The sequence below is a fragment of the Spea bombifrons genome, chromosome 5 (genome assembly GCF_027358695.1).
Source record: "Spea bombifrons isolate aSpeBom1 chromosome 5, aSpeBom1.2.pri, whole genome shotgun sequence".
Lineage (NCBI taxonomy): Eukaryota > Metazoa > Chordata > Amphibia > Anura > Pelobatidae > Spea > Spea bombifrons.
The window spans coordinates 12404645-12427777 of record NC_071091.1 but is presented as its reverse complement, the minus strand read 5'-3'; the positions used below and the strand labels follow the sequence as shown (position 1 = coordinate 12427777).

General features: G+C 38.6%; 1 protein-coding gene across 10 annotated transcripts in view; it reads left to right on the top strand.

Annotated features, from left to right (window-relative positions):
* Positions 1 to 23133, top strand: part of KIAA1217 (KIAA1217 ortholog) — a 305804-nt gene that overhangs the window by 166233 nt on the left and 116438 nt on the right. For 9 of the 10 annotated variants that reach the window (XM_053467127.1, XM_053467139.1, XM_053467138.1 and 6 more), the window contains exon 2: positions 19350 to 19630. In XM_053467127.1, coding sequence (XP_053323102.1) covers positions 19350 to 19630 — 281 coding nt within the window. Of the gene's footprint in view, positions 1 to 10317; positions 10446 to 19349; positions 19631 to 23133 lie in introns of those variants that run through there. The other variant, XM_053467129.1, reaches the window with a different exon arrangement.

The window sequence follows — 23133 nt, the reverse complement described above, 5'->3', positions numbered from 1 at the left end:
GCATCGCAATCACAAGAATAGCAACATGTCTCTTCACAGAAAGTTGAGTTGGCATTGGGGTTCAAAAAGGGCTCCAACTCCATAAAAATCGCATCTACTCTTTGGGAGAAGGTGACTTGACCCAGAATTAATGAAAGGCTCAATAAATCAGACTTGATTGACAAACTGAACTGCTTTAAAGTTTATCTCAACAGTTATTGACAAAATCATGACATCTGCTCAAAACATCTCAGAAGGAGACTCATTGGGCTAGACAGCACTTGAAAGCATCTCATGTTTAAGTGAATAGAGAAGTGAATCAAGTTTGTCAAGTAAAGCCAAGTGTTGTGTTAGTCAAGGCAAGTAACTGATAGCTGAACTGTAGTCAACTGAATATTTCTCACAATTGAGAGGTAGTAAGTGAGAGGAAAACACATCCCTATCACCCATTATTACCCCAGAAACACTTACTTGCTGCACTAGGAGTGTGAAAATGCGTGTGGGAGTTGTAATTTACACCTGGAGATGTATACCAACTACTATTTTCTAAACAAGTTGTGTATTTTTAGAATAGTGCCTTTAGAGCTATTCTTGGGTTTGAACCTAACATACCAAGTATGCACCATGGTAAAGTATCTGGAGGGGATTGTAAAATGAACATTGGTAAATACAAATTATATATATATATATATATATATATATATATATGACAAGCACTTAAGTAACGGAGCCCCCTGCAACACCAGTCCAGCCAGTGGGCCAGAGAGCCTCGCTCCCTCAGTCTCAGCACGTTGAATCAGAGTGCTGGGATATGACGTAATTTCCCGGCAGCATATGAGAACCGTGAGGTAGCAGACAGGCTCTCACTGGCTGGTGGACAACAAGTGAGTGAGTGAGTGTGGATGTCAGTGTACGGTGTTTTGTGAGTTGGTGCCAGCATATGATGTTGAAATGTCAGGGGTGAGCCTTGGGTTAGTGGCCCCTGGGAGATGGAGAAGAGCGGGATAAAGAATGTGTGTGAATGCAAGTGTACGGTTAGAGTGAGAGGAGTTAGTGTGTATGTGTGTTAGTTATCGATGGCACCCGAAGAAATACTGCACACAGGCATCACTAACCCGAGGCTTCACCTTGCTCTCATAATGTATGTGGAGCAATAGGCGGGATATTGGGGTGAGAATGGGGAAGGCTGATGGGGGGCAAGGAGGCCCGGGAGTTAAGTATGTACATAGCCCCAAGATTTCTGATGACAGCCTAGTTTACTGTGTGTGTATGTTACTACGTGTGTGTTAGTGTGTCTGTGCATTAGTGTATATGTAAGTATGTTAGTATATTACTGTGTAATTGTACTTTCCTCGCAAACCAGGACAAGCCAAGTTTTGGCCCCCAACTCTAATGCTGTTACAAACGACAGCTGTACCGCTGTAACAAAGACTGGCATATTAATGAAACCATTTGTCCCTGTTGATTGCCCTATACTTAGCACTTTGTAGAATATATTGCCCAGTCATATCCTCACCATACAAGGACACCAGTTTAAAAATGTTTAAAAAAATATGAAGATACCAATCAAAGTGCTAAACCAATAAACTACAAGTTGATGATAGTTTAACGTTAATGTAATGTTGTTATAAATGGCATAAAACTCTCTTATTACGGGGTCCACAAAAATGGCTTTTATTCTCCCATAAAAGGTATGATAACCTGAAAAATACAAGATGGCACAAAGCCAGCGGCAAAGCAGCTTTTAATGAGAATCATCTGACATCTTGGCACACTGTGTAAATAGTCATGTGGGGGTTTGATGGGATTATTAAAGGACTTGCTAGATATAGTTATTAAATCCTTTTTTAAATGTTAATATATTTCATATCTGCCAAAATCTAGCTTTTTATAGCTATTTTTTATTATTCACCTATTTTATAAGTCCGTATATAGCCAAAACCCATTAATGTTGTTTGAACGTCTGTGCTCCCTTAAAATTCTTCCCTAATTATGTCTGAGGTTCCATCTACATTGTACTTTAAAACACATTTCCTTTAAAATGATTTCCCTGGAATCATTTGCAGCTGCAAAATTAGGAGTGCATTTTCTTTCATAAACACAGGATAATCAGCACAAAGGGCAGAGGGATATTTATTTTAAGCACTGTCCTAGACCTGACCCAGAGCAGCACTCTCTGCGTCCGCGACATAAATGCAGAGCACCTTGATATGATGTCATGCCGCTACGCGGAGCCAACCCTTGCGGGATGCAAGTAGGAGATCCCGCTGATGTCAGTGTGCAGTCCTACTGGCTTTGTGGGGGGGTCCTGCTGATGTCAGTGGGTAGTCCCTCTGATGTCGCGGGACATACAATTGTTGGAGAGGAAGTGGGGGGGGGCACAATGCTGCTCCTGCGACCCACAGATTACCTGTAGTGACCTGGAGATCCGGAGAAGCAGCTCTTCACCCAAAGTCTCTGGGCGAAATCCGCATATTGCATCACCTTTGAAAGCATTTTATGGATATTGTACCAGCTTGGCACAGGTCACCCTTGTAAGCGTCCTATTGAGCAGCGACACACATAGGGAGCCTGATTGCCCAAGAGAGCGATCTGTCCCCTGGTTTTACTAAGGGGGACTACTCCCTTCTGGACATGTTGGCCTAGGCCAGAATACGTCAGAGTAAACTATAGTAAACTCACGTGCACAAGTTTGTGAATAGACCATAAAGACTACGTCATACTGGGAGACGTCCACAGATTGTTGTGAAGATCACGGCCACTCATTAACCCCTGATAAAGTTTCATAGCTACAACTCACACCCAATTTAATGTTGAGAGAATCAAGGGTGTTAAAGGGTTACTTTTCACAGTGAGCAGTGTTGGCAGCTTCTACTATTAAAAGCAGCTTTTTGTATAAAGGCTACAACAAATCCATGTGAATGTTGCAACATTTTGAAGGGGAACGGAGACGGGGCATATGCAGTCCCAAAAAACAGATGACAGCTCCCCAAATACCTGAGTCGTTGCCAAATGCCCGAGTGCATATTTTGACGTATCCTCAAATTACAAATCACTATTCTTCTTACCTCTCCAAGCAAAACATTGGACCATTTGCATGTGAATGCTCATTTAATACTTGGCACAGTACTGCTTTTTATTAATTAGTGGGCAGGAAGCGATGTTAGCCAAATACCGAATTTGGAATCTTTTATTTTTAGCTGTGTTCCGCCTTTTGTTTGAAGAATACATTAAAAGATTTCCTTAAACTTGTTTTGTGTCTAAAGCTATCTTTTCGAAACATTCCCTGAAAGCCATTTAACTGTTTTTACCTTTGCTAGAGAACTATTTTAAACAGGAGCTGTTCGGAAAACCTTTCATTCAGACAATGGTCAGCGCCTGGTGTTTTTACTTATAAGTTGGAGGCTTTCCAGAGAAAGTCATGGAATGTGTTTAACTCCTGCGCTACAGTGATCCAGCCCTGGGAGTTTCATGTACGTTCCGTGTATGTCTTAATTAGACGAGCTTTAACATTAACATGAAGCCAGCTTATGCTGTAGACGTCGCATTTATATATTTACTTGTATTATTTTACTGTATTATTTACCAGTATCAGTCGTGTTATTTTACGCTATTACATTATACCGCAGGGCAATAACTGAGCATATGCACCTTTTCATGAGGGAGCAGGTATACGGAAAATGCCCACCAAGCTTATGATGAGGCAGCCTGGCACTTTAAGGCCAGCAGGCACCCGATGACACAAGTGTGTCCGGCGGCTGGATGTGTACGGCTACCTGAACCCCCGCTGGAGTGCCATATAGGGTGAGTGTGGTGCAGTTGGCCAGCGACCCACCAGGCGTTTGCCCAGTGTGCCAGATGGCCAGTCCAGGCCTAAACACCCCTTCACATAGTAGGGTATATATTGAAGCGCAAGTCCCCAGAAGGAATAGTTGGCTTCACTGACCCATGGAACAAAAGTCTTTGAAACCAACATGAAAACTTTGTTTAATTAAATAAAATGCAGCATATGTATAAAGCCGTTACATCTTTGCAGAGCCGACGAGGGGAGGAAGCTTGCCTATAAACAGGGAGATAAACATACCGAGGATACTTTACATGTTAAGGCATACAAAGTATCCCGTTACTAATTTGTATAATATTGATGCAAGGTTTGTATATCAACTTTTCTAATTATAGAGCCAGATCTGGGTGACTCCTCTGGATAATCAGAACCGGAACTGTAACTGAAACATTAGCGCTAACACAAGTATAGATGTCTGGAACAGCGTGTCCCATCGGAGATCTGAGTAATTAGAACAGAAATAATGATAATGGATTTTATGCGCATTACTATACTAGGTGTTTAATATTCTGGGCACTTTTTGACTGTTTTGATCAGGAATTTCCTTTTTTCCTCCTGACTAACAAAGGCCAGCTACTAAATGTATTTATTCCACCAAAGCCAGAGAATGGGGAAGGATCTGATACATCATGAATGCGGTCTAAATAATAAAAAACATATTGGAAAATGTAACCACAATATCTTCTGTCAATGTGACACCTGGGTTTGTTGAACCTCATTATTTTGATGTCATACTGATAGTTTGGTCTTTAATCTACCAGAAAGGATGAGTATTGTCAGTGCAGCTTCCTACACATATAAAAAAATAATAATAACTGAAAACCAGTCCCTTTAACCTTCTGGGTTTTTTTAACTACAGATTTGCCTTCTAGTTTTAAATTATGCTATTCTACTAGAGAAGTTTTCCTACGTTATAGAAAATGATATATTAGCAGCAAATGTCCTGATTGGGTTTTGTAACTTCACAGAAAGGGATCCACTACTGTTGTACATCCCACCTGCAGGGGGCACTGTACATGCGCTTTTCAGCAATATAGTACAGTGCTGTATACAGGAATATAGATTATTATTGACAAAACCCTAGTTTTATCTCATTTTGTTCCAATGATCCTTGCCATTGTCGTCAGTCATGTGATCAAACTTTGCCTGATCAAAGAGTCATCGCACAGAGAGCATTCTTTACGGCAATTCTAATGAAGTCCATTCCTCCATGAACTTCTGCTAATCCAGTATGATTAAGACTGAACCATTCTATTGTTTGCCGTTGGCAGCGTGATGAGGAGTCAGGGCATTTGTCTAGTAGTTTACGAGAAAATGGCTTATGACCAAGTGCCTGAAAACGTTATATTTTCTTTTTTTTTTTTTTTAGAAATCTGATACTAGTAATAAAACATTTGGTGAAAATCTCACTTTAAACCTTTAGAAGTTGAAAAAGCTGACAAACATTACAAAAGAGTTCATAACGTTAATTAGGGCTCAACTCACGTGAGCTTACTATCTAAGAAGATCCACGTGACTAATAGCATGAGATTTCATAGATCACAGAAGATCACTGATTGTAATTTATGCTGAAATCCCAAATCTGGTATACATCTGTTGGCACACTAGGAACTGCTTCCAAGTTATGCAGGTAATTTAAGGCCAGGAGGAAGAGTGGGTTACTTCTTATGTCTATTAGTTGCCAGTTTCTAATAATGTTTTATTAACAGATATCAAGGGGAAAACGAACCTCTGCTGGGTCCAATGGCTCAGCAATTCTCACGTTGATGTAATCATGGCAATGTGTAAACAGGCTTATCAATATAACTAAAGTTTGTAGGGACTTTAATGCATAAAAAGATTGATAAATAGGGGTAAGAAAAGTTATAAACCTTGACATTTTAAGCACAGTTAAAAAAAAAACATTAAAAAAACATTGTTGTAAATACTTTATAATATAAAATTACTTAAAAACTTAAAGAAATCCCTCCCTAAATTTTAATTTTATAACCAAAATGAGTACCACCGAGCAGTGCTGCTGACCTCTCTGTCTCTCGATGGGTTAATCGTCTTGGTATTCCTTCGCTCCGTTGGAGAGGCATCCAGGCCATGGCGCTGGTTGGCATTCCCTGCACTCCTATCTCATTTCACAAGTACTAAAATAGCAATCACGAAAGGCCCTCATTAGTCTGTTCATTCTGAAATCAGGCTTAAACTTTGTACAATCATCTCACCTCTGTATGCAGCTGATGAGAGCGTCATTATACCTGCCTGTCATTATCGGTGACTTTGTACATTCATAATTCAAAGAGAGTTTTACCTTTGATCACTCAAGTAGATACAAAATACAACCTATCCAACCTCACTATCAACATACAGGATGTGCCTGAACACACATAGCTTATCTCATTTATTTCAATAATAATGTCTTTTTTATTTTATATATATATATATATATATATAGAGAGAGAGAGAGAGAGAGAGAGAGAGAGAGAGAGAGAGAGATTTAAGGAATATACACTACTATTTAAACATTTTGGGGTCATTAGAAATGTCCTTGTTTTTTAAAGAAAATCTAATTTTGTCATGAAATCATCAGAAATCCAGCACATACGCTGTTAACGTTAACTATTATAGCTGGAAACCGCTGATTTTTAATGGTATATATTCATAGAGGCCCTTTATCACTCCCATCGCTCCTGTGTTCTAGTGGCACGTTGTGTTCGCTAATCCAAGTTTAGGTTTAAAAGGCTTATCTTTACCTAAAGAGGTTGTGTTTAGAGACAATAAATATTTTTAAGAATGGGCTATATTTTTTGTTCTTCTTTTAGATATGGTGATTTCTACAAAGGATTCCCATTAAACTTGTCCTATAAAAATGTAACATTTTTCACCAGAGTAAAACGTTTTTCACTGGCTAGCCCCAGTTAGAATGTGACTTGCCAGGAAGTGGTCAGGACCGAGGTGGCCGGTGGGCTCGTCACGTAGCGCTAGAGCTCTTTTGTTTAGAACGTAGTGTTTACCGGAATATACTTAAAGGTCTCTTCTGATTGGCTGCTCAGCTAATTCAAAAATCATTTGAAGAGAAAGTTCATGTTCCAATGTTATGTGATGACTTCTGTCACTGATAAACTGGAAAAAACAAGGTTTAAAAGAATATTTATGATAGCAAAATCATATTAAACCAGAACCAACTGGTGTGTTTTGGCACAATTTCCTTGCAATTCACTGGCCTGAGAGAGAGGAAATTAATCTCCGGGATTTGTGACTTCATGGCCTGTTTAATTAACAGAGCAGTTGTTTCAGATACATTCCCAGAAAGTTCAAGGACCATAGCAATGAATTAACCGGCAGAAATAATGAAATAAATGAAGGTAGATTAATTTTTTGAGTTCTTCCTTCAATTCATCATTGCCAGATGAGAGAATGAGGAGCCCCTTTTGTATGGGTGGAATTTTACCGAGGTATCACTGGCTTAATCTTTTAATTCACTTGGGTACAATAGCAAACACTTAAAGAAACAAATACTATGTCGTTTGACGGTTAAGAGAACCCAGAAATATGATTATAGATTGCAAAATATGTTATCGGGGTACCTATTAATGGAGCAGTGCTTTAGTAAATTATGGAAATGGTATGAAGCGGAATATTATTTCATGTATGAACGTCGTAATCATGTAAAAACCTAAATCATAGTACCTGCTATCTCTCTTGAGCCCAGTATCATGATACATAGGATCATAGGCAGCCTAGGAGTGTTGGGGGCTAGGCCCCAATACTTAGCACAGAGTTCACAGATACTGTATGTTGTTATAGGAGTTTATACTGGTAATTCCTAATCCCTTCCAATGCGACACGCGCTGGCTTTAATCAGTTGGGCGAGAAATGTTACGTAAACACCTGGCTACAATCTATTCACATGTGACATGTGTCCATGGCTAAAACTAGAAGCAAAGTACAAAAGGGAGTCCCAGTGAGAGGGAAGATACAGCCTCAAACAGCTGTATATATATATATATATATATATATATATATATATATATATATATATATATATATATATATATATATATACACTTCAGAGGTTTCAGTACAATAATCTGCTTTAGTGGGTCGGGTCACTTTACCCGACCAAGACAAATCAAACTGAGAGGAGACAAGAAATTGTTACAAACAAATACATTTTCAGGTGGATATTTGCTTTTTAAACATTACACAGTTAACAATAGAGGGGTAGAGGGGCTTTATCCATTTACCCCTAAGATATGCTAGCCCCGTGAATTCATCTATATTGACAGTTTTGTTAGTAGCTATTAAAGGGTGACATGTTTGTGATATTAGCGGTATGTGCGGAGAGGGCCAGACTGGGGACGACAAGCCTTCCATGGTATTTTAAAGCCAAATGATGGAAGTGCGGCTGGCAGCTGGGTATCGGCATATCGGCCAGAGCGGCACATCAGGTGAGAATGGAGCACATTTGCCCCGTGTGCCAGATGGCCAGTCCGGGCCTGTGTGTGGATAAACATCCAATAACATCATCCAATACATATGGTCTACATATGGTTTAGTGACCGCATCGGCCACGTTGTTCCCGTATTGCTGACTAGCACAGTGCTGCCCCCTGCAGTGTGAGTGAGGATGTATAACAGAGTGATTGGTTCCCTTCCATGAGTTAATAAATTCCGCATACTGCAGGGCAGCAACATGTAAAAAGCATACATGTAGTCACCCTAAATGCTGTTGGTGGGCTCTGCTTTGATAAAAGTGGATTGAATGCATTTTCTTTTAATCCGTTTATGTCCACAAATTAAGATCACCGACCTTGTCTTTTATTTCATTCGTAATTCTTGAGCCAGAATACCCTCATAATCAGGATTCCGCAGAGAATATAACAACATACTGCCCAATCAACAGAATAATATCACAAAGTAAAGTACCAAGAACACATTCCTTCTTCAAATAATAGCCAGTGTGGATTTAAAACAAACATATCTTGGCTGTGATAAACTCTATGAAAATAAGTCCGTTCCGTACCGTGAAAGTCTTTTTTTTTTTTAAGTTAAAAGCCAAAGGTTGTGTGTGACCCGAACTCTCTTGTATGAAGTCTTCATATTCAGTTTCCTCGTTCTGGGAGATCTGCCAGTTCTCGATACCCAAATGAAAAGATTAATACCTGGAATTATTCCTGTTTTTCTGTACAGGCTGGTGATAATAGTAATTTAGACTTTTTTTTAGATTAAACTGAAGTTGGAATCCTTAGTTTTGTGTTAAATGTTACTTTTCTGCTGTTTCTATCTGATAAAGGAAAAGTGTAAGCTTTGTTTCAGTGTTTATTTTCCATATCTATACAAAGCATGACATATTATATATAAAGAGTCAACATAAGCAGCATTTACACATAACAATCAAATAAGAGAAGTGAAAATAAGTGATTTTTTGCCAAAAATTGCTGAATAAGTTACACTTTTTATTTATTGCTGATCTATAGTGAGAAGGCAGAGTATAAATAGTGCATGGTGTGGATTTAGCAATCAATGAGTGAACTTTGGTAAGGCAAGGGCTGGGAAAAGTACATTTACAGGGGACAAAAATATGAGCTGTGCTGTAATGCTGGTGCTAAGAAACGATATTAACGCATATGTATAGATGAATAATTGGGCTTGTGATATTCAAGAACAGTACAAGGACCTGTCTGGGGACCTTTTCATTCATAGAACTTTGCAGACAACATGGGGACATCCTATACGATATATGTATCATATTAAGCGCTGCGTAAATTGTTGGTGCTATATAAAGAAAAGATAATAATAATAATAATAAAACCATAACTGGCAGACTAAGACAAACCAAAACAGGTAAATGTCCCGAACATTAATTAACTACATAAATAAGAAGCAAAATATAGAATTGATCATAGGATTTGCTATTAACATTTCCATTTGGTGTCACAGAATGCCAATATGCGCATCCACCCCTTTCTTAAATTTATGTTAAAAAATGAGCAAATCTTTCTTGTGACAATAAATGCACGTGTCATACTGTCACTGAAACAGTTAAAAAAAAATGTCTTGCTTGTTTTCCGAGGAAATAGGGAAACCTCTCTTTGCCACGGATCGGGTTAAGATAGAGTTAAAAATGATATCGTTACATTGTGACATATTTTTCAAATTAAAATAACTATACCTAACTAGCAGTTTAAAGGTTAATTCTGGGGGACATGTGCACGTTTATCCTCCTACAAACGATTCCATTGCTCTTGTTCCGTTAATTCAAGGGGGGAATACTCAGCAGTGGGAGTTATGTTGTACCCGCAGCAAAAACCGTCACCTGTTGGGGCCCTCACTGAGAGCTGATTTGGGATTCTTACCAGCAGCAGTAGCTACTGCCAACAAACAGTTTAGACGGGCTTCCCTGCTCGTCGAGAGACCTCCGCTTCAGGAAAGCGTGAATACACCAGGCTGGAATGCTGTTTATTTTTTCATAATCTCGCTCTCTTTTTTTTTTTTTCTTGCTGTTTTTTTAAACGATCGCTAAAAAGTTTCGTGAAAACCTTTCAGCGGCTACTAGAAGAGGGCAATGGAGGAGGATATAAGTCAGAAGCCTGATCAATGTCAGGCTTCCCTACCTAGGAGGCTGGTGGAGGGTAAGTAACAATGACTCTCTTGATGAGGTTACGGTCTAGATCACCTGGCTGCTTCTTTAAAACCCTGTGAATGGAGGCGATTTCCCTTTTCTTTCGTAAATAACAAATTACTTTAGTTGTCGGTTCCTACTTAACCCTTTGCTGTTTCAAGCAGCTATAGCGTTAGTTTCGGCACAGCGTATTGCTATTCCTTTAAGACTCACATAGAATATGATACTGTTTAGGTGCGGTAGGCTATCATGTGTCAGGAGCATCGGGCGTTTAGGGTTAGGATAGAATTCCGGCTTGCAAATGTAGAAATCCCGTATCGTAAAGTCCTTTGTTCGGTGATTAAGAGAAGAATGCTGCGTTTTCAGTAGCTGTAAATAAAAGCCAGTTTAGTAACGATCATTTAGGTTAGAGAAGAATAGGCTAATTCATGTGAGCTCTATTTTGCTTTTTTTCACATAAGACTATGTTTGTACCAAGGCACAAAGGATCGTAATAAATGTGGATTCCGCATTAAGCATACCATACCTGTAGTTTTACATTAACCTCTGGACCTCCGCATGATTTAACCCTATGGCCCAGATGCACTATAGTTTGAAAACGAGATCCCTCCAGTTCCTATCCTTCTTATGAAGCATTTTTTTTTACATTGAAAAGATTTTAGTCTATAGCCGATAAAGCATAATACTTAAGAACTGGACGCTTCCATGGTGCGTGTAGAACTGAATGCTATATCGATACCATATTCATATATAGAGCATCAAAATGGAAAAAAAAGTAGTGTATATATGGTACATAGACACAAAGTCCTCGGTAACTTTAACACATGGGGAACACTGTTCCAATAAAGTGCCACATTAAAGGTGCTGTTCCACTTACACAATACAAGGGCGCATTTTACATGATTCAAGAATTATTACTGGGAATTGTTTAAGCACTCAACACTAATAGGAGTGTTGTTTTTAATTCTGCATTTAGTAATGCAATTGTTAACCTCAGACAGTACATGGAACACTACCTTAAAAAAAGAGAGGGAGATTTCCCTGATACTTGCAAGTGCTATAATTGACATTTAAATGCATAAAGGGATTTAACAAAGTAAAAGAGGCATGTATATTTCAAAATAAGGCAAATGTTAGAATAATAGGTCATTACCTAAAACTAGAGGGTCAGGTTTAGATGTAATGTAAGGGAGTTTTATTTTAATGAAAGGGTGGTAGATAAGTGGAACAGCTTCCCAGCAGAAGTAGTAGGGTTCATACAGTGAAGATATTTAAACATGGATGGTAAAGGCATGTGGTAAACATGAGACAACCCCATGGCTCAAATTTACAACAAGAAAAATGGGTTGGATGGTTCTGATTTGCTGTCAAATTCTATGCTTTCTACTTTAAACGGCGTGTCTTAGAAAGTTTGATTGTTAAGCTCTGAAAAACCTGCTCATCTAAACAAACAAAACACAAAATGTTTTAAAATAAAATCAAAATCGATATAATAGTAATATTTTTTATTCAAGCCTTTTTATTTTTTAATGGCAAACTAACCTTAAGTGCATAAATCTAATATAGGGGCTCTAGGGTTTTTTCTCAGTGAGTATACATTTACCCGTTTTGTCTCATAAAATGTTTAATATACATGTGATGTAAACTCCATTAGTTGTGTGTCCTGTTCTGTACCAGCTTCTAAAGCACTGCGGAATAACTATAACAATAAATCATCTATTAGCAATAATAATAATATTTAGGTCTTAAATCAACAGATTCTACTCAGAAAGTAAAACAGGACCTCAACTGATTTATTGACCCCAAATTAAGGTCATGCTGACTGTTTACCTTCAGCATACATTAAGCCAACAATCGTAACAATTTGTGATACAAACTGAATTACATGGTAATAAATGGATACAGAAAAGCACACAATGATATTCTGTGTACAAAGTGCTTAAAAGAACAATACTGGTGAAAGAGTTGGGTTATATGATTGTTCAGGTTTATCTTCTCATGTGTATCATCTTCTGATCACAGAGTAATCTGTGCGGATTGGTTTGTACCGCATATGTATGCTCTCTAAAATAGAGGATTTTTTTTCGTGGCCACCTGTGAGTCTCTTTATACACATCCTTATCATCATACATACATCATACATACACATCCGTATCATCATACATACATCATACATAGACATCCTTATCATCATACATACACATCCTTATCATCATACATACATCATACATACATCATACATACACATCCTTCTCATCATACACACATCATACATACACATCCGTATCATCATACATACATCATACATACACATCCGTATCATCATACATACATCATACATACACATCCGTATCATCATACATACACATCCTTCTCATCATACATACGTCATACATACACATCCTTATCATCATACATACGTCATACATACACATCCTTCTCATCATACATACATCATACATACACATCCTTATCATCATACATACATCATACATACACATCCTTCTCATCATACATACATCATACATACACATCCTTCTCATCATACATACATCATACATACACATCCTTATCATCATACATACATCATACATACACATCCTTATCATCATACATACATCATACATACACATCCGTATCATCATACATACATCATACATACACATCCGTATCATCATACATACATCATACATACACATCCTTATCATCATACATACATCATACATACACATCCGTATCATCATACATACATCATACATACACATCCTTATCATCATACATACGTCATACATACACATCCGTATCATCATACATACGTCATACATACACATCCTTCTCATCATACATACGTCATACATACACATCCTTATCATCATACATACATCCTACATACACATCCGTATCATCATACATACATCATACATACACATCCTTATCATCATACATACATCATACATACACATCCTTCTCATCATACATACATCATACATACACATCCTTATCATCATACATACATCATACATACACATCCTTCTCATCATACATACATCATACATACACATCCTTCTCATCATACATACATCATACATACACATCCTTATCATCATACATACATCATACATACACATCCTTCTCATCATACATACATCATACATACACATCCTTCTCATCATACATACATCATACATACACATCCTTATCATCATACATACACATCCTTATCATCATACATACATACATAAATACCAGGCCCGTGCTGGCCATCTGGCATACACGGCAAATGCCCATGGGGCCAGTGCCTGATGGTGCTGCTGGCTGTGTACCCCCGACTGCACATAGAGCCCCTCGCCTCAGCCTTTTCAACAGATTGGCATGCCTTTGGCATGAATGGTCTACTTTAGAAAACCAAAAATTAGCCCAAATTTTTTGTCCAAATCCCCCAATAAAACTTTTCTCCAAATGTTTAGAGTTAATGAGGCTAAAAGAAGGAAATAAGGCAATTAAAAAAGTGATAACAAGATGGGAAAAGGAATTAGACACTCCAATCTCGTCCGATGACTGGTTAAAGGAGATTAGAAAATTATCCTCTAGAGTGCATGACCTCTCCCTTTTGGAGACCCAATTTAAAGTCCTAAACAAATGGTACTTAGTACCAACTAGATTGGCAAAAATGTCCTCAGATAATTCTAATGTATGTTGGCGTTGCCACCAGGCAATAGGGTCCTACCTACATATTTGGTGGTCCTGCCCTAGGGTTAATAACTTTTGGAATGAGATTTTGTGTTTTTTGAAATCTATAGATAATATTATTATACCAGACTCTCCTCTTTCTCTGTTATTTCATTTAGGTTGGCCCTCTATGACTGAGGCACAATTAAATCTAAGTATTCACACATGTTTAACAGCCAAAAGATTGATAGCCAGGGAATGGAAAAATGATAACCAATTTAATATGTCTCAGTTGATAAATCAACTAAAATTTCAGCTTATAATGGAGAAGGAGGTCTCCCAAATTTTGTATACTTCATTTAAAAAAAACCAAATATGGGAAAAATGCCTCCAAATAATAAATAAGATAAATTAGGCAGCCAAATCCTCTTTGCATAGACTTACCTCTTTTCCTTCTCTCCATGACCGAATACCTCATTGTCTTTTTTTTTTTTTTTTTTTTTCTGTTTTGTATTTGCTGTACGTATTTATTCGTTTAATTATGTGTATGTAAATTTGTCTTCCATACCTTTTATATAAGAAAATAAAGAATATTTAAAAAAAAAAAAAAAAAAAAAAAGAAAACCAAACATTGAAGAGATTTATCTATTTTTAGTAAAATTCCAAAAACCGCATTGAGACATTGGCCGTATTTTTGTATATTTATAGAGATCGGCTCTCAATCTAATTTATAGACCATACTCGGCTCTTTCTAGGCTGGTTATATTTGGGCTCAGAGAGTATGTGTTTTATACTTCTGTCCCGCCAGCTTCTATTAGTAGCCGCCGGTAACCTGATACAATGATTATTATACTCGGAATGTTCATCCGCAGCTAAAACTGGGAGTGGATAGGTTAATAATTAACAGCATTCCTTTCCGTAAATCTTGGTTATTACAATTTGAATGCATTATTTCCAGTTTAAATCTAAATTAATATTTCTTTGCTTTTAGGTGTAAGCAGTTGTAATAATTATTATGAAATTCCATTAAATAGCTCCGAGCAAATATGAATAAGGAAACTTATTTCCAATTAACAGTCAAGCTCCGTCAAACGCAAGCAAATGAAAGTTACATTTTTCTGTTTTTTTCTTAACTTTCTGCTAATATTTGTTGTTTATTACCCTTCTTATCTTTTATTGATGCAGCACCAACTACCTACTCAGAGTTTCTTGCAATGCATACACTTAGAAGGCATAGAGAAAGAAGGAGTGATGGTGCCGTAGGTGGATGTGGGGGTTGTATTAGGGGCAGATAAGTTCTCGCTGCACAGATTGTTCGCTCCTCTGAAGAAGTGGGTTTGAGGGTTTTTCTTGAATATTGAGAGGGAAGGTGAAAGATGGAGGTTCGGTGGAAGCGAGTTCCAGAGGTAAGTGAGAAGAGGTGATAAGAGCCAAGGGGGAAAACGTGTTATGAGGGCAGACATGTACAGAGGAGACGTTACATGGAGGGCTTTGTAAGTCAGTAGAAGGATTTAAAATTTTTGGCTTAAGGGAGCCGTTGGAGTGCGGAAGCAGAAGAAGAGCGTTGTGTACAGGAGATAAGCCGAGAATGGATAGACTTCAGAGGAGAGTATACCAACCAGAAGAGTGTTGCAATAGTCAAGGCGGGAGATAATAATGGAATGAAGCATGGTTTTAGTGGCTTCTTGGGTGAGGAAGGGGCAATTGAGTGAACAAACGACATTCTTCTTCAACTAAATGCCTTACATAATTACATAAATAGCTGTCAATAGGTCACATGAAGTCTTGGTATAGCTCCGCCCCTAGCCACACCTCTAACCACATCCCCAACAATGAAATTGTTGCCATATGAAATGTGTTCCACAATAGAGTACAATAGAGTTCTGTAACATGAATAGCCAAGTGTCAGCACTTTATATTCAAATAGAAGATGAATATCATGTATGTCACAGTGAAGGCCACCTGACAAATAACAGGTGAATGTCTTGTGGTCAAACAAAAAGGATGCTTTTAATGTCGGTGATATTGTCTTGTGACGCGATCACTCGTCAGGCCCGCATTCAGTGCGCACCGGCGACAAGTGAAAAGAACGTGATTACAATATCTTTTTAGAACATTGAAAAAACATATGACAGATACTCACAACGAGAGACTCCGAAGACAATTGGGAGATAAGAGACTGGATCTGCCATGTAGTTGTTGCAGGTGGCTAGTGGGGGCGCCACCTTCAGGTTCTCCTCTATATTATCCAACCGGTGCATGTTGGATGAGGGTACTGGACACATACTACACGGAGGGGAAAAACCTAGATGTAGGGCCAGTCCTTAATACACTTAATAACACACTGATATTCTTGTATAAAAAAGCCTCAAAATGATAATTTCTATAATGTTGAAATTATGATATTGACATTATGTGTCTTATGTATGGTATAACCGTAGCTTAAAGGGGCATACAACCCCACCGACAAAGAATGTATAATAAAGTACCTAGAAAGAACCTCAATATGAATTCTTCACATGTAAAAGACTTTTCTGGTGAGAAAGCTGCAGCTCCAGAGTTGCAGAGGGTGACTTTCTGCACATGTATACTGTAGGGACTTGTGAATCTCTCATGAGAGCCAGCTCTGGTGAGTATACTCACTGATGGTGGGTTTACTCATATGTGTATATGAGTCTGTGAGTATCGGTGAGTATACTCACATGCACAATTTCGAATAGGTGGAAAAGTAAAAAAAAAAGCCAATGCGAAGAAGGATTTTGAAAAATCTGTCTATGCATTTACGTGCACATATGCAAAAAAAGTGAAAAAAAGCATAAAAAATGCATATGAAGGCTGGAGTATCCCTTTAACTCTCCATGCACCATCACACTAAACTAAAAAAGGGTTAACTCACAGAAAGAAATTTCAAAGGAAGATTACCAATTTACTGTCATCTGAACCCATTATTTCCAATCTCGTTTCAAGCCCAGTAAATAACAGGTTTTAGAGTGCTGTCATTCAACACATTCCCATCATATTCCATGACCTGACTGAGAAGCATGCGGCTTCGCAGTGATATTTCCATTATAACGGCCTCTACATCTCCATGCGTTTGCACGTAATTAAATTAGAAGGGATTGTCACGGCAGGAAATATCATCCGAGTCTACTAGGGAAGAGTTCTTTATAAGACAGGTTCTCTGCATGAAGGATTGTTTTATGGCAGGGAACATGCAAAAACAATAAAACGTATTAATGGAAAAACAAAAAAAAAGCACTCTTAGGAAAGAAAAAAAAAAGGTTTCCTGGTGATTACATAAATGGTTTCGCGTGGCTTAGTATGCTGTGATTTATTGTTAATCAGCTTTGGGGAAATTAAAATTTAAATTGTTCCGTTAAGTAGCGTTATGTCTCATAAAATAGTTCTCTGCTAAGTATAGCGGTTCTCGTTTTCGCTGTTTGGGAGATGTGCTTCTAGATTGTTTGTAGACTTCTTATTTTGGGGATTTGCATAAACAATTAAATGCAATGATAGAGAGATGGTATATATTGTAAGTATATACATGATGTATTATTATAAGTCTGATAAACAACACGCCTAAAATGGGGTGAAAAACCAGTAATTTAAAGGAGACACTCTCTTATGGAGTGTCCCTTTAATATGAAACTAAGCTATGGATAGGGATCTAGTAAGTTGTCATAAACCAGTAAAAAAAGGCAGTGTTATATGTGTGATTTTGTAGTACCATTTTCTTATGTTTCTTTTATTTTTCTTTACTTTTTGCATACTTGAGACGCGTTATTTTCTATGTATTTAGGGCAACAGCATGTTCTAGTTCAGCTCCAAGACCAACTCCCAGCATAATGCCATAGCCTGTTAGAAGGAACAGCAAGCCTCCTCTTTAACCGGTATACTTGTGCCAGCCACATATAAGCAGCTGGCTGATGGAGGCCCATGACAAACGCGGTCCATTACCCCAGCATACCTTAGCCCTTGGGCCCTGTGCAGGAACCTGTTTGACATCCAACACCTTGAGAAGGAGAAATGCTCTGGGATCCAACGAGATGCCTTCGTAGAACAGATTCCTTCACGTTTCCCACATAGGTCACACCTTTTCCAATCAGTTTGGATGGGGTGTAAGGGAACAGTGAAGAGATAAGTTCCAGAAACCCACAGATCTCTTGCTAGAAACAGGAGTTGCCTTGGAGTGCAGAGTTGATGGGTCTAAGCCTGGTTACAACTATACCCCCCTAGACCTCTTTAGTAATCCTTCTGTTCCAATAAGTGATACTGTATATTAAACTGCCCAGTCAATTCCTGAACACACAAGCTTGGTATTTTATTGTAGGCCTTAGTTATATTAGAATATATTACGCTATTCCAAACCCCTCTATACAGTATCTGGAGATGTTCCAAGCCGTGCTGGGTCTCAGCCACCTCTGGTGGACCTTATTTCAGAATGTCTAGCGGTAAGCAGGGATATGTTTGGCTCCACCAGTACATCTATGCTCCTTGCCAGTCTACTTGTATAAAGACACAGGGTTATTATACCATAATCCGCTACTTTCTGAGTTACTGTCATCAGGGGGGACTACTGGAAGGGTCTGTGCTGGGAAAAGACAACAGAACTTAGAAATGTGAAGTCTTTCATTGTATCATTTCTCCAAAATAACACTAAAGAAAGCAAGCAGGAACCCAGTTTTCTTTTAATTAGATGTTCTGTGAAATTCAATCTGGGTTCTTGTTAACAAAACCTCAAGCACTGTTATCATAAAAGGAACAAGTTAACCTTTGCTTCTAAAAATAAGCATATATCTGCTTGATACAATATGTTTTAGTATTAGAAAGTAATATCACTTTATTGCTCAATAAGTATTAATTACTTATGAAACATCCGAGGACACACAAGCCAGGCTAATATTACTATTATTTATTATTTATTATTTATTATTATTATTTGTTTTATATAGCGCCATCAAATTCCATAGCGCTGTACAATGAGTAGACAGGACATAATAAGTAGTATGTAACATAACAAAGGGACTTACTTAATATTAGAAACATAGTTAACTTTTATTTCAATATTGCAGATAAAGTATCTTTTGTTTTTAAGCCTTTACATGCCATGGACTTGAGCTATCAAACCTCTAGCATTGAAATGCGCAACTATCATAAATTTCATTTGAGTTTTTCTATATGCGTGATACGTGTTTTCCGCATTTTGAATCTTAAAATATTGTATATTATGTTTATATATTCTTAGGCCAAACAAAAAATAATATTCACGGAACATCATTAGAAGATAAAGAATGTCATCAATCAAAGGAGAACCTGTCTAATGGAAATATTCACATTCCACCCAAATCTGGACGGAATATCCCCAGGAGACATACAGTAGGTGGGCCTCGAAGTTCCAAAGAGATTCTCGGAATGCAGACATCGGAAATGGACAGAAAAAGAGAGGCTTTTCTGGAGCATCTCAAGTACAAATACCCTCATCATGCCACTGCGATTATGGGTCATCAGGAGCGCCTAAGAGACCAGGTAACATGATACAGCCATGGTGGTCTTCTTCTGGATGTGTCACTGTATGAGGGCCACCTTGAGTCCATAAAAATGTAGAATGTTCCCCTTTGTTGTTTGACTGTTTTGGAACATCGGTAATCAAAAGAAACCATCAGGAAACTCCTGATGTGACATGATAAACCTGTGACTTCACACGCGAGCAGGTTGCCATGGATAAACAATTTGTGAGTGTTGGATTTTTTGATTGCACGTATACAGTTGCCACAGATCCTAGTTGAATATGTGTTTATGATTGTTTGCTATGCGAATTGTAAGTTGTAAACCGAGAAGGGCTCACATTTTAATAGAGTTCACTGGTGATCCCAGATTCCCGAAACTGCCCATAAGCTGGAAACCACGTTTAGGTGCTATACATAATGCTTAAGTGTTTCACATAGAGCTGAGTTATTGGTGGTTACACATCGCCATGCAAAATGCCAACGGAGAATTTAATATGAGTAATATTTGTATGCCGTAATTGGTTGTTTTCTTAAATATCATGTGTAAGTGGTTTTGTTTGTCATTTGGGCAAATCCTAATTTAAAAGTGATTATACTCATAGCTTTCTCAATATAATAATCACTCTTTATTAATTATTTACTACGGAATAAATGCCTGCAACCTTTTATAATTTAAAGTAGATTCTCCTTTCTCAGTTTCCTTTACATCAGATGCACAGATATAGACATGGGCAGATCACAATTAACCCTGAAACAGCGTGAGGGTTATTAGAGGCACGGGCTGTACCGGTATCTGTATAATTTATGTATGGAAGCCCAGTATTGCATAATCTGCTGCAGGGATGGTGCAATCCCTACCTACTGTCAAAAAGCTACACCATGTACATTCTAATAGGAAAACGGCCACCATTTTATTGTCTTACTTGCCAGTTGCCAATGTTTCGGCCACGTATGACCTTCGTCAGGACAAGGCAAAATTATATCAGGGCTGATGATAATGGGGGTTCTGGATTTATTTTGTGAGCATTCTGATCACACAACACTTAATGTATTATCCCATGCTATGTAAAGAGAGCCAATGGAGTCACAAGAGAGTGTGCGTGTATTTTTTTTTGCTCCAGAAGCCATTTGCCGATGGAGCCTCCTAATCCAGCTCTGGTGAGGAGTACAGGAGAGGATGGACTGTGTGGTCCATATCTTCTTGCCTCAAAAGCAGGAGGGATACATAGAAGAGTTAAACTTGATGGACTTTTTTCAACCTAACATACTACGCTATTACAATACTGTGACACCAAGAAGCTAGAATCATATGATTAAAGCATGATTAATCCAGAAGCCAAGAATGTTATATTGTAGCAAGAGTGAAAAGATTGATGTGTGAGCTTCCTCAGACTTCCTAACTGACGTATAATGGATTGCAAGCTTCAGGTCTCTTCTTCAGGCACCTCGCTCCTTTGGGACATTGAAGATGTAGGACATTTGGGGATACCAAAAACCCCTGCACTTTTGTCCCCCTGCTGATCTCTTTGTGATGTTCGTCTGTTTCTTTCATTATTGTCTCTGTTATTTTAGATATATTTTGTTAGAAAAAAAAGAAACTTGCCTAACAAGTTTAAAATGAACGTCTTGGAGAAAATCTGCAATGCAGGTGATGATCCCGGAGATCACAAATAATCTGCGCCTGTCTTAAAACATTCTGCTTTGTGTAATTTGAGAGCAAGACGCCGAAATATTCCACTAAACACACTTTAACCATTGAATAAGAGTGTACGTGAGGGATCCAGGGGGAAAAAACGTAAGAATGTCGGTGAACGTTGCAGGAAAGTTACCTTATTTGGTATTTGATTGTTTTAAGACAAGATTAAGGCAAATATTCTGCCTTCGCAGGTGCTGTATGTTGAGTTATCACAAGGGTGGGACTGTGGATGGAATTTGCAGAAATGTTTAATGTTTTCAAGCAATGTCACGTGAAATGCTAAATGGGAATGTTTGGCTCATATTTTATCTTGAAGGTTCTTGGTGCTGATTATATATACATAGAGTCTAAAGGCAACGCAAAGCACACAAAGTGGGGTATACAAAGGTTGATTAGCTAGAATAGGAGCCTTCCGTCCCCCCCCCCGCTTGTCACATTATTGCCGAAAACATAATTCTTGACCAAAAATGCTTAGACTTTGAGATTTTTACTAATTTTTGCCAGTCGTTATTAAAGAGGCTGTACGTTATTAAGGGACATAAGCAAAAAAAGATTTGTGATTGAGTTAAAGATAAAGAAGTATGGCGCTTATTCCTAGCGGTTCTATGTGGTCTAGCACGGACTTTATAGTCTGCAGACCTGTTTACGCTGACGTAAAACCAGTCGTTTCTCCTCGGCGTCTCAGTGAAGTTTTTAACGTAAATACCAGTGACCTTCCCAGGACATAGGTCCCGAGGGTACGCTCGGGGATCGGGGTCAATGAAAGTGGCCGTCATGCCCCATTTTATCAGAAAGAAGTAAAGCCAAGTGATATTGCTTCTGTGTCCCTGTCTCCGTGAAATATGAAACATCGCTCAGCTGCTTCCTCATACCAAGGTTGCCGGTTATTCCGGGGCTAGGACACTGGAGCGGCTCCAACGCCATGTGCGGCTCTGCCCCAAAAAATCTTAACGCCATGTATACTAAATTGCCAGCAGTCCCAAAAATGGGAATATACCCTGAGAAGTATACAGCCTTTGTTTGTCGGGACTGTCCCAAGAAAATTGGGGCTGCCGAGAGCTATGCTTTCTGATGTCATTAACCAGCAGCACACAGCGTGGAGTGCTTGCGCATGCGCTGCTGCTTTTGTGTGCAAGTACAGGGAGCGCGCATACTCGGGCGCTCAACGCATTTCCCCCTTGCGGATATTCGGTATTTCATTACATAGAAAAAGCGAGCTTACAGTCTTATTATCAAAATAATTTTAGGCATTTATCAGTGTTTGCAATTTTATTTAATATTGAAATGCTGACAAGTGAAAGTTAGTAAGCAGCCAGTTAACACTTACGCGCAGCAGCTGGCTTAGCATGATGGGAGTTCAAGGGCCGGCAAGGTTTTTTCTTGCACCTGCTTGCTGAGCGTAATTTTGTTTTTTAATTTCATTGATAAAATTACAAGAAAACAGAATCCTTCACCCATTCGTCCTACCCCCTAGCACAGTCTGACCTCATTAACCCTTGCAGGGGCCGAGTTGCTCCTAGCTCTGTCATCCAAAGAGTTCGCAAACAGAGCCGTGCATCAATTATTTTCGTAAAGTTACAAACTTTTATTCTCGCTCCAATAGCCATGTGAGTTTTGCAACACTGGGGGCTGTAAAAAAACACACAAAATCGAAATGACTTTTTTGTTTTTCGAAGGGAGATATCAGGCCAGAGGCTGTGCAAAAAACGGAAAAACCTGCTTGGGCAGAAGTCGGAGCCCTCGCCGGGAAGCCGAGCTGCCAGGGAAACCTAGTGGCAGACAGGGAGGGGCAGATCACCAAAAACCTATTGTTTAAAACTAGTGGC